General features: G+C 35.7%; 1 protein-coding gene across 1 annotated transcript; it reads right to left on the reverse strand.

The window, feature by feature from the left end:
• Positions 1-7: 7 nt before the first annotated feature.
• On the reverse strand, positions 8-13,590 carry rcl1 (RNA terminal phosphate cyclase-like 1). Its single transcript, XM_055198226.2, has 9 exons — positions 13,422-13,590; positions 13,144-13,215; positions 12,851-13,026; positions 12,112-12,186; positions 8,220-8,344; positions 7,930-8,055; positions 7,345-7,501; positions 1,419-1,522; positions 8-383 (listed from the first exon to the last, which is right to left on the reverse strand). Exons 1-9 carry the CDS (start codon positions 13,534-13,536, stop codon positions 230-232), a joined length of 1,104 nt encoding a protein of 367 aa, XP_055054201.2. The 5' UTR covers positions 13,537-13,590; the 3' UTR covers positions 8-229.
• Between the last annotated feature and the right edge of the window lie 1,586 nt (positions 13,591-15,176).

The following is a 15,176-nucleotide window of genomic DNA, read 5'->3' on the forward strand; positions in this document are numbered from 1 at the left end:
TAAAACGTTCAGTAAAAATGGGCACACTGCTTTTATTGTTCAGATTTCACTTTGAAAATCAACTTAGTTACTCAAAAAAAAATAAAAAAAATTAACATACTAACTTTCAGCAGCCATTTGTCAGAAATGTACATAATATTTGGGAATGTCACCTCAGTCAAATACTTAAATGATAGAAACATGAAGTAAAAAGCATTCTTCTATTGTAAGACGATGATGTTTGGAGTCTTTATTTAAGGGTTTTGCTGATGTTGCTGTATCCGGCTCCAACACACGTCATCAGAACTTTCTCTCCTCCTATTCGCTCATCATCTCCGGGTTTCTGTGGTTCCATTTTAAACATAATCTGAAAGAAGTCTCGGATGTGTCTGAGAAACTCAATACTGCAGGGAGGAAAGCAAACGTAATTAGTAACTTATTTATTACTTACATCAATTTAATTCATAGTAGCTTGGTTTTCATTACAGATAAATTTTTTGCAATATTTTATTCAATGTTGTGGCAATGGATGTTTGTAAGTCTACATTACTCAAGCATTAATAGTAAGGAAAGCCCACATTCGGGAGAAGCAATGTATTTTTACAAAGGAGGCAAAAACGTGAATGTGTGGACTAGGGCCTCAGTTTTGTGATGTATTCCTCTTTCGAATTGCCTGAAAAACCACCACACCGGAGCGTAAAAACATTTTGGCGATATATGAGAGTTAATGCATATTTTTAATTTGTGCAATTCGAAGGGTAAGGCAGCTAGTAAGACCTCATACCTCACTATCCCCCATTTCAAACAACTTTAAAAAATACCATGGTAATACTATAGTACATGTGAGCCATACAATTGTTCTGTGCAACATGACACATGGTTTTAATCTAATCAAAAATAATTGGACCCTCTCTGATGTGAGCGATGCCAGCAATGGAAATCATGCAATAAAACCTTTTTCACAAACTCCCAGAACTTATATTTCAATAAAAAAAGAACTATTAGACCTTTATATAAGATATATAAAGTTATTTATCTCTCTTCAGAACTGTGTCAATACCTAAAATATGCCATCAAAACGTCTGGACCCCATAACACAACTAAATCATCATGTAAGGAGGTTTCATAAAACAAACAATTTCACAAATTCTTGCAACGAAAGTTGGTCCAGCACAGATGAAACATGTGTTGGCACGATCAATCTTCAGTTATCATAGTACTGTACTTGATAGACATACAGCACCGGTACCATGATAACTGAAAATGGACAATTCATGTCCGCTAGAGCCACAGGACGTCTCTGACCCGAACCGCTAAAAACTAGAACAGAATTAATACAATAATGAACATAAATATATTACTCATGTTCTTAACAGTCGATAACCAACAACTACAATCCCAGAAGAATAACAGGTGATGATGAAAGCGTAAAGACTTACGTGTAGGGTGAAAGGGGTCCTAGAAGGAATTTGGAAACATCTTGTTGTCCTAATGTCATGTATAACAACGCCAAACTCTGATTGGTTGAATCTACACAGCCACCCTGGAAGAGAGATGAAGAACGAGGTTAAATCATGGGGTCAGAGTTACACTGGTTAGTTTGGTCCAGTTAACCTCTGCTAGTAGATGCTGTACATAATTAAATCACTGTGGGAAAGTTTAAGCTAATGTTGTAATGCACGGCTCTAATCGATCACCTCTCCAAAATCTGATCTAAAATTAAACCAATACATTAACCAAAATAGGGCTGAAAAACGATTAATCGCGACTAATCATTTGCAGAATTTTTTGTTGTTTACATCGTGTGTGTGTGTGTATAATTATTTATATAAATATTCATATTATTTATATAAATAATGTAAATTATTTATATAAATACACACACATGGAAGTATATATTTAAGACATATTTACATGCGTATATTTATATAAAAATAACTCCTTAAAATTAAAATATATATTTAAAATTATACTTGCATCTGTGTGTATTTATAAATACATAATTATTGTACACCACAGACACACACACAGATGTAAAAAAAAGCTTATTATGCAGACGATTAATCGCGATTAATCGTTTTGCGGCCCTAAAACAGAACAAAAACTATTTTATTTTGGATTAAATTTGGTGTTCTCAAAAAAAAAAATCCATATTAAGCAATTACATAATTCAATCGATGTGCAAATAGGTAAATATGCCAATACCTACCAATCTATTTGTTTCTTTATCTTGCACAAATATACAATGTGGTACAGAAATGGTATTCAATAGCTTTTCATTGATTTCATATGGCGTAACATGGTGTGTAATAGGCCTGCATGATTTTTGGGGAAACTGTGATTTTTCTGCAATGTATATACGATGTGAGAAATATTGGTTGACATCTGCAGACGACTTGTAAAGCTCTTTGCATTTTAAACAGTTTTTAATAGTGTAACACAGGCAAAGACATACAGAAAGAAATTCTGTTTTGTGATTTGAAGATGAACGCATTGCAATGTCGAAACGAAATCTTGTGTTGCCCTAGTATGTAATCAATAAATGTAATATAATCTATAAACCTGAAGAATGATAAATGATACCATATATGCATTTCAATGATCGTTCCAGTAGATTTGAACATCACAGTTGTATGGTTTACACCAAATCAAAAAAAAAAAAAAATCCCATTTAAAGAAACAGCATTAAAACAAATAGACTGAAGAACAATAAGGTTAATCCTCACCAAAAATGCTGAATATATTCAAGTAACATCCAATAGTGAATATTCACATCCAGATCAATGTCAGTCTGTTTAAAATGTCCTTCATCTGCTTTAATACTGGAGCAACTGATATTAGTTTCATACGAGCCAATGTCTCATGATAGAGACGAAACGCACAGAAACTTTCACAAAACGGCCAACGGTTCCTGGAAAAGTCCCAAACATTTTCCTCAACCTACATAAATAAGTACAGTAGAAGAACATCTCCTGAGATATCAAACCCTGACACTCCTGTTACATAAAACCTCTCCCTGATCCAGAGACCACACCGTGTTTCTGTCTTACTGACCGTCTGACGGTGTAGAAATTGTCAAATGTAATTATCTGATCGCTCACACTGGATGTCTTTGTCAGACTTGCGTAACCAGCACTCTCATGTTTTTAACCATGAGATCATCAGAATGAGAGATCAACAGACCCGTACGTGTATGAAGCCAGGTCACAATCCAAACTTAAAACTGAAGCCCATTTTCAAGACCATTCAAAAAATATTATTATTGGACCAATATCAGACTTTAAATAAAATATATAAATGTCTTTATAAAAGGGGTCAATACTCCACCGTCTCTGACATAATCCAAGGACACAACGTGGCAGTAACCTCACAACCATGCCAAAACACACCATACACAAACAACCGCATACGTCAATCATTCTGAATCTAAACAAGATCGACCATCGACAAATAAAATAACAAAACATCTACTGATAAAGCTGTTTATGATGGTCGTCAGACCACATTTAATGACACACAATGTAAAAATCAAGTAGTGCATATTTATAATAGTGCTGTCAAACGATTGCACTTTAACAAAGCGATTAATCAAACGATTAATCGCGATTAATCGCAAAAAGAGTTTATATAATAGAGCATATAGTATGTAAATGTGTCTTAAATACATACATAACACGTGTGTATTAATGTGTAGATAATAATTATTCACAGTACACACACATAAATTATACAAACACAAACTTTACTTTCTATGCAATTAATCACGATTAATCGTATGACAACACTAAATAAACAAACACATAACTTAACTTGGAAGATTATTGATATCAGTATGGTAATAAATTAATATTCATTATATATTATGCACTGTTCGCTTTGGATATAAGCACCTGCCAAATTCATAAATGTACAATTTTTAAATGTCCAAATACCTGAACAAATAAAAAATCATGTTATGGTTGTAATTTTCAATTTGGCTGTAATAATTTAATAATAAAATAAGACGTAACTTTCTGTTCCTCTGTCAGCGATGCAGCATGAAATAACACAAGGTTTCAATACAACCCCATATGTCACTGGCCAAACAAACACGTACACATTCAGTCCGGCGGTTAAAACATTCATGTTACCAAACAAACTGACTGTAATTCTGTATCTTTAATCAAAATGAAATGCTATTAAAGATTTGAGTTATTGTCTTTTTATGTCAACATAAAAAAGAGGTTTTGATCAGTTATGCGCAACCTTTTTGTGCAATTCCCTTACTAATTATTAACGGCTAATATTAAGACAATTTATTTTCAAATTCTTTCAAGTAACCAATCAGGAATAACGAAAATTGTATATTAGATTCACTTTAGTGCATAAAAAAAATTTACGTTTTAAATAAATATTAATTTAGAATATTAAAAGTGGACCTTTAATAGCAAACAAAATCTGAAGTTAATTGCCACAATTAAAGTTGAATTAAAATCAGTCTGTGAAGAGATCAAAAAACTCACGTGATGTTTTTCAGTGTGGCATCAGATCTGATGTGTGTTCATGAGATGTTTACTACAGAGACTCAACATTAACTACTTATTAACCTCAACGCAAACACACACGCACACAGATCTGAGGGTGGTTGTGTACCGGCTGGAGCTCCTTCAAACATTAACTGATCTGATTAAACACCCCAACATCCCATAATACACATGCTGGGCAAGTATTCACAATAAAACAGAAAACACAGAATCGCCAGATTTAAACACAAATTATTTACAATAAGGAATTTAGCAGACACATGCAAGGAAAACAGCAAAGCGAGCATGTGGGAAAAAGACTTTATAAACTACTTGTCGAAAAAAAACCAGTGTGGACACCATCAAGCAGAGGTGGACGATATGGCCAAAATTTTTATCATAACACTTTTTAATTTAGTCGTTACTATATAAATCTGACAACGGTATGCCAACGCCATCTCAGGAGAATTTGTACATATTTTACGAGTTGGGTAAGTTGTATTAATTCATATGACCACATTCAAAAGTTTTGGTACGATTTGCATTGACCCGTGACGGGGTTCTGTTTTGTTGTTGTTTTATTTTCATGAGAATTGTATGTTTTTGCACGATAACTTCGTATGAATTCATTTTGCAAAATTGCCAAATTTGTACGAATTCTTGTGAGATCAGGCTGGATTTGCATATTAAAAAAGCCCTTAGGAAAAACTGCAAAGAAGGCCCAAAATAAATGTCAATACCAAAGCCTCTGAAAAAAATGCCACGTCTATGAAACCTCCTCCTATAAAATGATACCAAATTTAAAATAAAAAAGGTATAAATATATTAAAGGTTAAACCTTTAATTCGTGTTTAACCTTCACGCAAACAAAAAATGTGATATCACGGTTAAATAAACACAAGACTTTCAGACTCACCTTTATAATATTATATAATAAGTAATGTAGGGGTCTCAAACTCAAATAGGCTTGGGGCCATTTCTGAGATCAACATCTCACAGAGAGCTATTTTAACATTTTAAAAAGCACAAGATGTCTGTAAATGTTTCTGTTTTAACATATTATGGATTTCTTCAGTCACAGTATTGACTTTCTTAGTTCCATTATTTTCAAGTTTTGATCAATTTGCTATTTTAGGAATTTGTGAAAAAATATTAATAAGTGAAAGTGTTTTATAACTTTTGAATGTTAGTATTCAATGTTACATAACGTACGGATGGGCATGAGTACTTGAACATGGCATCGACGAACAATCGACGAATGCACGTTTCTCCTCGTCTTTCCTCTTTTCCTAACCTGGGCACCTGATGGCTTAAGCCTCTTTTCCTCATCCATAGTTCAATATGTGCATTACATCTCCAGCTTTCCCCCCATGAGGTGTCGTCATTGGACTCTGCGACTGAGGCGAATTAACCCTGCATGTCCTTCTCGTGTTTCTGAGTGATTGACAGCTCTTCTCTGGGCAAACACCCTTCAGTCCCGAACAGATTACTTAATCGCATGGTGACAATGATATGATTGACATTAGATGCAGATGAGCAATTAAAAGTCAAACACACATTCGGTTTTGTTCACCGTACAGGAGAGCGCGGCTCATGATTGCTAGAAGACGTCACGGAAAAGTGCAACCACTAAAGCGCTTTGTGAAAGACCTCCTAAGTTTAAATCAATTATCAAAGAAATATATAGGGTTCCCACACCTTAGTTAACTTCAAAATTAAGGACCTTTCAAAGACCTTCCAGGTCCAATACCATCAAATTCAAGGACTAAATGTGACGGCACATTTCAAGTGAGAGCAAGGTTACCTTTTAAGATACATTGTTACAGTTTCCTTTCGAGGGAACTCGCGCTGCGTCACTGCAGTGACACTTTGGGGACGCCTCCAGGGGTGAGTGCGTCTGAATGTGTATATCAAATTCAACCAATGGTGAGGCTTAACGACAAAGACAGGGTGATGCAGGAGACAGGAAGTATATCGCTATCTGAAATATTGCCAAAGACGCCGTTACAAGGACGCAGGAAGTATTGCAAGGGAGACACAGCGTCTCGTTCCCTTCTCAGGGAACAAAAATTACATGCGTAACCCCGAGACGTTTTCATGTGTCCAACACAACTATGCAAAAAAGCATTTTGGTATGAATCAACATTTGCATACAGAAGATATAAGCATTTAAAGTGAAAGTCTAGAATTTTTATGATATTATCCTACACTACACAGGGAATCATATAGATTTTTTCCAGAAAACCTCCTGCACAAAACAGATTCAAGCACTTCCAATGACCTGTATCCATGTATGTTTATTTTCAAAAACTTCCCAGGGCCTTGAATTATTTCCAGATTCAAACTTTCAAGGATTTCAAGGACCCGTGGGAACCCTGAATATAAAACGTACTAGATAAAAACCTTTTAGTTGCTTGAATTATATGTTATGTATATAAAAAAATATATATCATATCACTGTTTGTGAAAATTGTGAAATTACTGTCCAGTCCTACTATAAGGAATACAATCAAACACTACTAAATTATTATCGTGTGTTTCTGCTATCAGTACAGTAACTTACAGACCAATATTAAATTTCCCAGCATGCCTCTGCACCAGTGGACTGTAAACACGGCCATAAAATGCCTTTCATTGATTTCTGGGTGTCCAAGGCAAAACGCTTCAGTGGATTTCAACAACATCTCAGTTCTGCTCTAGTGTGTCAGTATGAAGCCTTTCGAGGACAAAAAGTTGAGGACAAAACAGCTAAACATCATGGGTTATAACGTCTTAAAGAAAATAACTAACATTCTGCATGACTGCTTTTGTGTGGTGGAAGAGAAACGAATGTCTGATGTATGGTTGTCCGGGTCATACTCACCCTATAGATCTCCTCCAGCAGCAGTTTGGCACACTTCTTTCCCAAATCCTCCGGCAGAATTTGATCACCCTGTCCTTGCGGTGTGGACATGACCTCGGCGCTGAGGAACGTACCATTCAGGGTTTCTGCCACAAGAACCAGACCAAACCCCGGAGACCTACAAACAAACAGAGTCGATTAACGCAAGTGTGACACTTTACATTAAACCAATATCCTATGAGAAAGTGTGCGTTACAGAAATTTTACCACAGTTAAAGGATATTGTCTATGCACCATTTAATGTGTAAAAGATGAAACTAACGCTAAAGAAATCATTATGATACAAAATCAACACTTTTTCTGCCAAGTATTAAATGTAAAACTTAAGATAAATTCTTTCTAAAGCAATGTCTCCCAACCCTGTTCCTGGAGTGAAACCAAACACACCTGAATTCACTCATCAGCTCATTACTAGAGACTCCAAGATGGAAAATAATGGGGTCAAGATGTGAGAGACATCCAAAATGTGCACTGTTGGTGTGTCTCCAGGAAACGCTGATCTAAGGGAATGTCGCCATCTACAGGCATTGATAAAATGTAACTTACTTTCCAGAGTTCAACCCCTTCATGTGATCTGTGTAGATATAGATGTCTGGGATAAATTTATTTAAGATGCTCCTAGCAGAGTCCACGATCCTGTTGGCTATCTGAGGAGAAACCCGCACGGACACACTGACCCAACGGGTCAAGAAATCAAACAAAACTATAGGTACAAATATATAAAACAAGCAGTTCATCAATTAAAAAGAAAATCTATAAATCCCTAAAACCAGAATTTATCTGTGGTGACTGAAAGCTCTGAGGAAAATGAATTTATCGTCTCAGTGGAAGGATACGCTGTTCCTCGGATCCTCTTGATTTTTCCGGGCTCTGTCAGCTGCACGGGTTTCAGGGATTTGCGTACCGGACAGGAGAAATGCACCTCACCACCCCCGCTGGGAGCCATGCCCCTCTTTACCACCTACAAACAGACAGGGAGATTTGGAGGCTCTTCACATGCTAATATTTGGGGGTCCTGAAAATGCAAACTTTTGAAAAGAAGTTTCAAAGACTTTTTTGCATCAGCCGTGTGACGTGCCAGCTCGACCTCACGTAATGCATCATCACGTCAAAAGGTCACGGATGATGTATGTGAAACTTTCTCCACCCTTGTAAACACTGTAACGGTAGAGGAGCGTTCAGACGTGATTGTATGTGGAATGATACTAATTAATGTCTTTGTGTCAGTTTATTGTGTAAAATGGTTCACATATGTAATGACCTTTATGCATGATTATGCATTACACAAGGTCAGGCTGGCACATCACACGGCTGGTGCAAGATGAGAAGTTGTGCTTAAAAAGTGCATATTTTTTATTTTCTTGCCGAAAATGATGATTGTTTTACTAGAAAAGACCCTTATGCCTCGTTTGGGATCATTTAGAGCCCTTTGAAGCTGTGTTGAAACTGCAATTTTAAACCATTGAAACGGTAAACTGTTGGGGTCCAATAAAGTCTATTATTGTGTGAAAAATCCTGGAATCCTTTCCTGAAAAAAACTTACATTTCGACTCGACTGAACAAATAAAGACAAACATTTTGGATGACATGGTGTGAGTAAATTATCAGGATTTTTTTAAGAAAGTGAACTACTCCTTTAACAAATACAAACTCATTTATATTAAAGGAAATGAAATGAAACCTTTATTAACCAGCATTCGTTTGTGCTTTTGCTTCTGTCATTGTCCTTCAGGGTTGCCAGACCCACATAACAAAACCAGCCCAATGGCCATTTAAAATTAGTCCACAAGGCACCCAATGTCTATTCACAGCCCAAACACCAACAACTAATGAACCAAATTCTTAACCCCACAGAAAAACATCAAAGTAGCCCAATTTAGAACTCCGTATGAAACAACAACACCTGACTTTAATTATAAACGCACAGTTTCCACTGTATGAAGGTCTGCTTCATACATTATTGTTGTCCGACGGTGGTGGCATGTGACCATTTTTCTTACTCAGGGAGCTACACTGCGACCAAAACGGTCGCATATGCGACCTTTTGAACTGCCGTTGCGACCCTAATTTTTAATGGGTCGCAAATGTGCTACCTAATGTTTTAGACAATATGCTATGATTTACTATGAGCATTTATTAAAACAGAAATGTGAATTTTAAGAATACGTTTTATAACGTGCTCTGAGCCATCAACACGTTGGCTTCATTTTGCGTGAAAGCACGTCGTGTCTCTCCCTATCAGTGTGCGTTTGCGTGCTCAGCTGTTTCTCAATGAATTGGGTGCGACGCGACGCAAGCGCAGTGTCTTCCATGTTTCTGAACTTGAGCAGAGGTCTCTCTTCACTGAGGACGCGGGACCCGTATGGTTCCGGGTTTATATTTTAAGTGGTCTGTCGGGTCCGGTTAGGTCCTAGTTTAATTACTTTGGGTCCCAAGTCTGATTAATGTTGTGTTTATAACCCGAGTCGATCGGAAAACGGCCATGAGCGTTACTGCGCTAAAGCTCGAGTGCTGTTTTAGCGTGCCTTCGGTTTCTATGGCGATGGTTCTTGTTACGACCACGCGCTGCATTTGCTTTCTCACATTTTTTTAATAATCTTATTATTAATAAACCATATCTTTTCTAAAACCATATCCATATTAAGTTTGGACAGAGATTGTAGCAAAGAGCAATGCTAATGTCAAGCCAATTGCACTGAACGAGCAAAGCAATGTAAATCTGTCACCGGGACAGCAAGTAGACTTTTAAATCTGAAAAAATGAGTGGATTAAGCTTTTTAAATCGGCAAGAGAGAAATAGAAAGATAGAACAGAAGCAGTAAAAGTGCCTATCTAATAGTAATTATTACCATTATAACATCAGTCATAACATCAGTCACATTTATAATCTATAGACCTGCACTGTCTATTAATATACTATACATAGTATTGTATTATATTGAGTTTGATAAAAGGGGTCTAATTGCTTCATATATCAGTGCAAAAACAGTAAGTGCTTTCGTGGTGCTTTGACAAACAGTGTCAGCTTTGTTAATGGCAAAGAAAGTTTGGGGTGGTTAGATTAATGAAATATAATGTGAAATTAATATTAATTTTCAATAAATCAAAGTATTGTGTTGTGTCACACATTATTAGTTCTTCGTCATATGTATAGTAGACCATTATTTGTCAGTGGGTAATAATTGCCCTTTTCACCACCAAGTAAATTTCATGTCTGTGGGAAACACGACTGCAACGTTTAAGAAAACAAGAAGGCATGTGGTTTAAAAGATGGAAAGTAAAATAAAAAGCATATCTGTATGCAATACAGTTTCATTATTGTTCATTATTATCCAGAGCGCCTTAACATAACTTGAAAAAAATATGTGCGACCAAATCATATTTTGCGCCAGTAACTGAAAAAGTTGGTAGCGCAAGTGCCACCAGTGGAAAAGGTTAGTGTAGTTCCCTGTTACTGATTTTTATTGATTATATCCATTCGTATGGCCATTCCCAAACTGTGGTCCGTGAGGGTGCTGCAGGTGGTCCGTGTAAAGGCAAAATAAAATATAAAATAATAGATTTTTTTAAGAATATGTAGGCCTATATTGATATACATTTTAAATTAAATTGTCAAGTTATTATGTGATTACTAAAATAGGCCAGTGGCAGTCGGCTTGCATCCAATATCGGCCTATATCATAAAGACGATAAAAAGAGGAAGGGAAAGATGTGGAGGGGCAAAGGGGTATATTCATATCGGGCTGGCAAATGGACTCCAATGGCTTTTCCTTTTGACAACTTGTTTTTATTTTTATATATTTTGTTTTATTGATGGATATTTCATGTGTTGCGGTCTTTTGTTTAATTCATTGTTTAATTGTTCGAAATTAAGAAGTCATTAATTCATAGGCCTTTATAGGCAATTTATATGAAACGAATGTTTATAAATGGAATGAATAAGGCCTGTTATCATTTTAATTTCCAGTTAGTTTCTTGATCTCGCGTTTCTGAAATGTTTTGCGGATGTGCTGTTAAGTGGACTTGTATGAAGATTAATAATCCCCTAAAATCGCCAAAGGTTTTGATATGTTGACTATATTCAAGTGTTCTTGTTACTGTATGGATTTCATTCTACTCCATTGCTATGGAAATAACCCCATTGTCCAAATGAAACATGCCCCGGGCGCTTGAGTAAATAAATAAATAAAATATGTGGCAGCCGTTTTGTGCAGTAAACTTCTTTTAACAAACCTGTTGTACTGATGTGATGACCAGTTATAGTTTCAGTGCTAGTAAGCCTATTTAGAGGTGCAGAATATTTTAGGACTTTGTGTAGACATATTTTATTATGAGTATTATGAGGTGGTCTGCGAAAATTCTTAATTACAAATAGTGGGCCACACACACAAAAAGTTTGAAAACTCCTGCATTAGTTGATGCATCCCTAAAAATGACTGCCATCTACTGGCCTTGCATTCATATAACAGCATTTTTTGCCGTTTTCAAGGATCCATGTTGTAAACATTGATCATGTTGTTGTCTTAATGTGAATTTCTTTAAACATCACACACGTTTCTTGCTCATTTCACAAACACAACTTACAAGAGCAGTACTGAGGTGTCGAGATTCATTTACAAAATGCTGAACTAGATTTAGGTGGATAAAAACGACAAGTCAGAGAGATGACTGATTTGCTTTAAAAAGGATTTCTGTTGTTGGTTCATTTACAAGTTATTCCTGTCATACCTTTATTTCTAGACCATCTCCATCAATACCAAACCTCTTCATCAGAGGAAGAGCGGTAACCTTCAAAAGATCAACCTGCAGAAAAGAGAAAGAAACAAAGTATTACACATCACAAATGAAGAATTAAAGGGGACATTTCACAAGACTTTTAAAAAATGTAAAATAAATCTTTGGTGTCACCGGAGTACGCGTGTAATGTTTTAGCTCAAAATACCATATAGATCATTTATTATAACATGTTAAAATTGACACTTTGTAGGTGTGAGCAAAAATGTGCCATTTTTGGGTGTGTCCTTTTTAATGCAAATGAGCTGATCTCTGCAATAAATGGCAGTGCTGTGGTTGGATAGGGGCAGTATTATCCCCTTCTGATATCACAAGGGGAGCCAAATTTTAATGAGCTATTTTTTCCACATGCTTGCAGAGAATGCTTTACCAAAACTAAGTTACTAGGTTGATCTTTTTACCCTTTTCTAGATTTATACAATCACTTTCTTTTCTACACCCAATTATAGCACTTAAACATGGATAAAGTCAGATTTCCATGATATGGCCCCTTTAAATAACATGATTGCAGTATTACAGTATTACAACATCTCAAACAAAGTGTTTTGCTGTCATGGGTCGATGCAAATAGCAGATAGACTGCAGAGACAGAGAGCGTGATGCTTTCTTTCCCAGATATTTTCTTCAATATCGTGCAATCATACTGTAAATATGCCATCATCAGGTGACTTACAGATGGATCTGTAGGGTCATTGGTGATTCCCTTTAACACAGCTTTGAGAGGACTCTTCATGAAGGGAGCCAACATCAGTAGACCTTCCAGATAATAACCCACCGACCGCTGGGAATTACATTCATGTTCGACAGATCCTCCATACAACAACCCGGGCTGATAGAAGAGCATCGTTCCTACACAATAAAACATACATGACACTGACATCATGACTGTTTCCATGGTTACTCACTCACCATCCAGAACTACAAATCAAATCAAAAAATAAAACAGGCATTCTCACTAGGACTGACCTGTTTGGTTGATTTCAATTCTGGTGCCATTGGTCACCTTGTCAAGTAACCGAATGAAGCTCGCTTCAAAATCTAAGAGACAAAACACAAGAAATTGACTACAATAAAAAATATCCTGACATATAAAAAGGCATTTAAACATTCACGTGCTGTGAAAACGTGTTTTATATTGCATGTAATGTGTTAATCGCACACATCAATAATTGTCCACAGGCTAACTTACTGCGTCACTCGTGTTTAATAACGTGTAATTATATTTAAGTTATGTGTTTGCGCACCTCGCATGCCGGGGTTGTCATCTTTAGATCTGATGTTTTTGATTTTCACGCGTTTTCCGCTCAGTGTGGACAGCACGAGTCTCTGTCTGAAGCAGCTGCAGCCCTCAAACTCCATGATGTGATAAATACACACACTACGCACGTGTTTCCTACTGCGCCTGCGCTCACTGCTGTGCTGACGCGTAACGACAAACCGCGAGGGACAAACCAAAAATAAGAACGCGAGAGCCAAAAAAAACGCTGTGCATCAAATGACCGCAAGAGGACGCAAAAAACCCCAAACAAACTAACAATGATTTACGAAATTAAATATTTAAGAAATATCCTTTTATAGTTTAGTTTATTTCCATGCTATTTTGTCTTATTATTAAATACTTGTCATTTTGAGGCCCCCTGGTTGAGAAGCTCTGCTTCAGAGGAATTAAAATCTCCATTTTACATTTACTGATCAATTCTGAAACCTTTAAAGGTTTTAGACATTATGGGGCGGTTTCCCAGACAGGGATTAGACTAGTCCTAGACTAAAATAAATGTAAGAGCTGTCCAAACTGAAACTTGCACTGACATATCTTAAAATACATCAGTGCCCTTTGTTTTCCCTCAAAATGCACACAAGTAATGTTTTTAGTAAGGCATGTTTGTTAAAACTAGTTATATTTTCTTTTTTAAACTAAGGACTAGTCCTGGCTTAAGCTAATCCCTGTCCGGGAAACCACCCCTATATAAAAAGCACTTTATATATTTTTACAACAAATACATAACATTAAGTATAATTAAATGTAACGTTATTTATAATAATTTTACCATGACATGCACTATACATTTAAAACTCACCTTTAAAACTGTATTCTGAACCATCTAAACTCCAAACTTCAAATAGTTTTAAACTGAACTCTGAACTTCAATCTTTTTTTATATAAATTTACCATTTTATTGATGTTTTTAACATAATTTGCACCACCTGCTTAATAAGCATAACGTATTGTACAGTCTGTATTTGATGTATTTTCTGCAATCTTTGGATTAGTGCAAATATATGCAGTCTCATACAGGACTCATAACCCTAACCTAACCCTATATTTCATAGAAAAATAATTTGCCATCCTTGTTTTCCTACGAAGTATGTACACATCCCAATGTTACTCTGCATAAAATTTGAAAAATCTTATACAAATCTTACAAGCAAACCCTAACAAACAATTATCAGTAAAAATCAGTAGTGTTTTAAAATATTAATAATGTCACTGCTGATATGTTTATTCATGATTTACATGAAATGTAATGTCAAATGCACTTACAAACATGTCTTGTTTAATTAAGAATGGAATATATTTCCTTGCTTTTTGTACTGAAAGACACATTTTTATTGTCATGCAATATAATCATACTTTAATTTGTGACAAATAAACAGGGGTCTAATGTAATCTAAATGTAATAAAAAATGACTCACATTACAAACAATAAATGTGACATCAAATAAACAGTCAAATGTAATTTAAATGTAATAAAAAAAGACTCAGAATATATTAAATATTTTTATTTGTAGTTTATAATCACTGATTACAATTTCCAAGTAATCTACCCAGCATTGTTAATGACTTGATGAGTCAACATTATATATTGTTGAATCAAATGTTAATGTTTAAGACTTCATCCTGCCTGTTTCAAAATACATGCCATAGACTGTACAAGATGAATTAAGTTGCATGCACATACACTTAAAGTATAAATCTGTATTTAGTTTTCAGAATGAGC

The sequence above is a fragment of the Misgurnus anguillicaudatus genome, chromosome 22, assembly GCF_027580225.2.
Source record: "Misgurnus anguillicaudatus chromosome 22, ASM2758022v2, whole genome shotgun sequence".
Classification (NCBI taxonomy): Eukaryota; Metazoa; Chordata; class Actinopteri; order Cypriniformes; family Cobitidae; genus Misgurnus; species Misgurnus anguillicaudatus.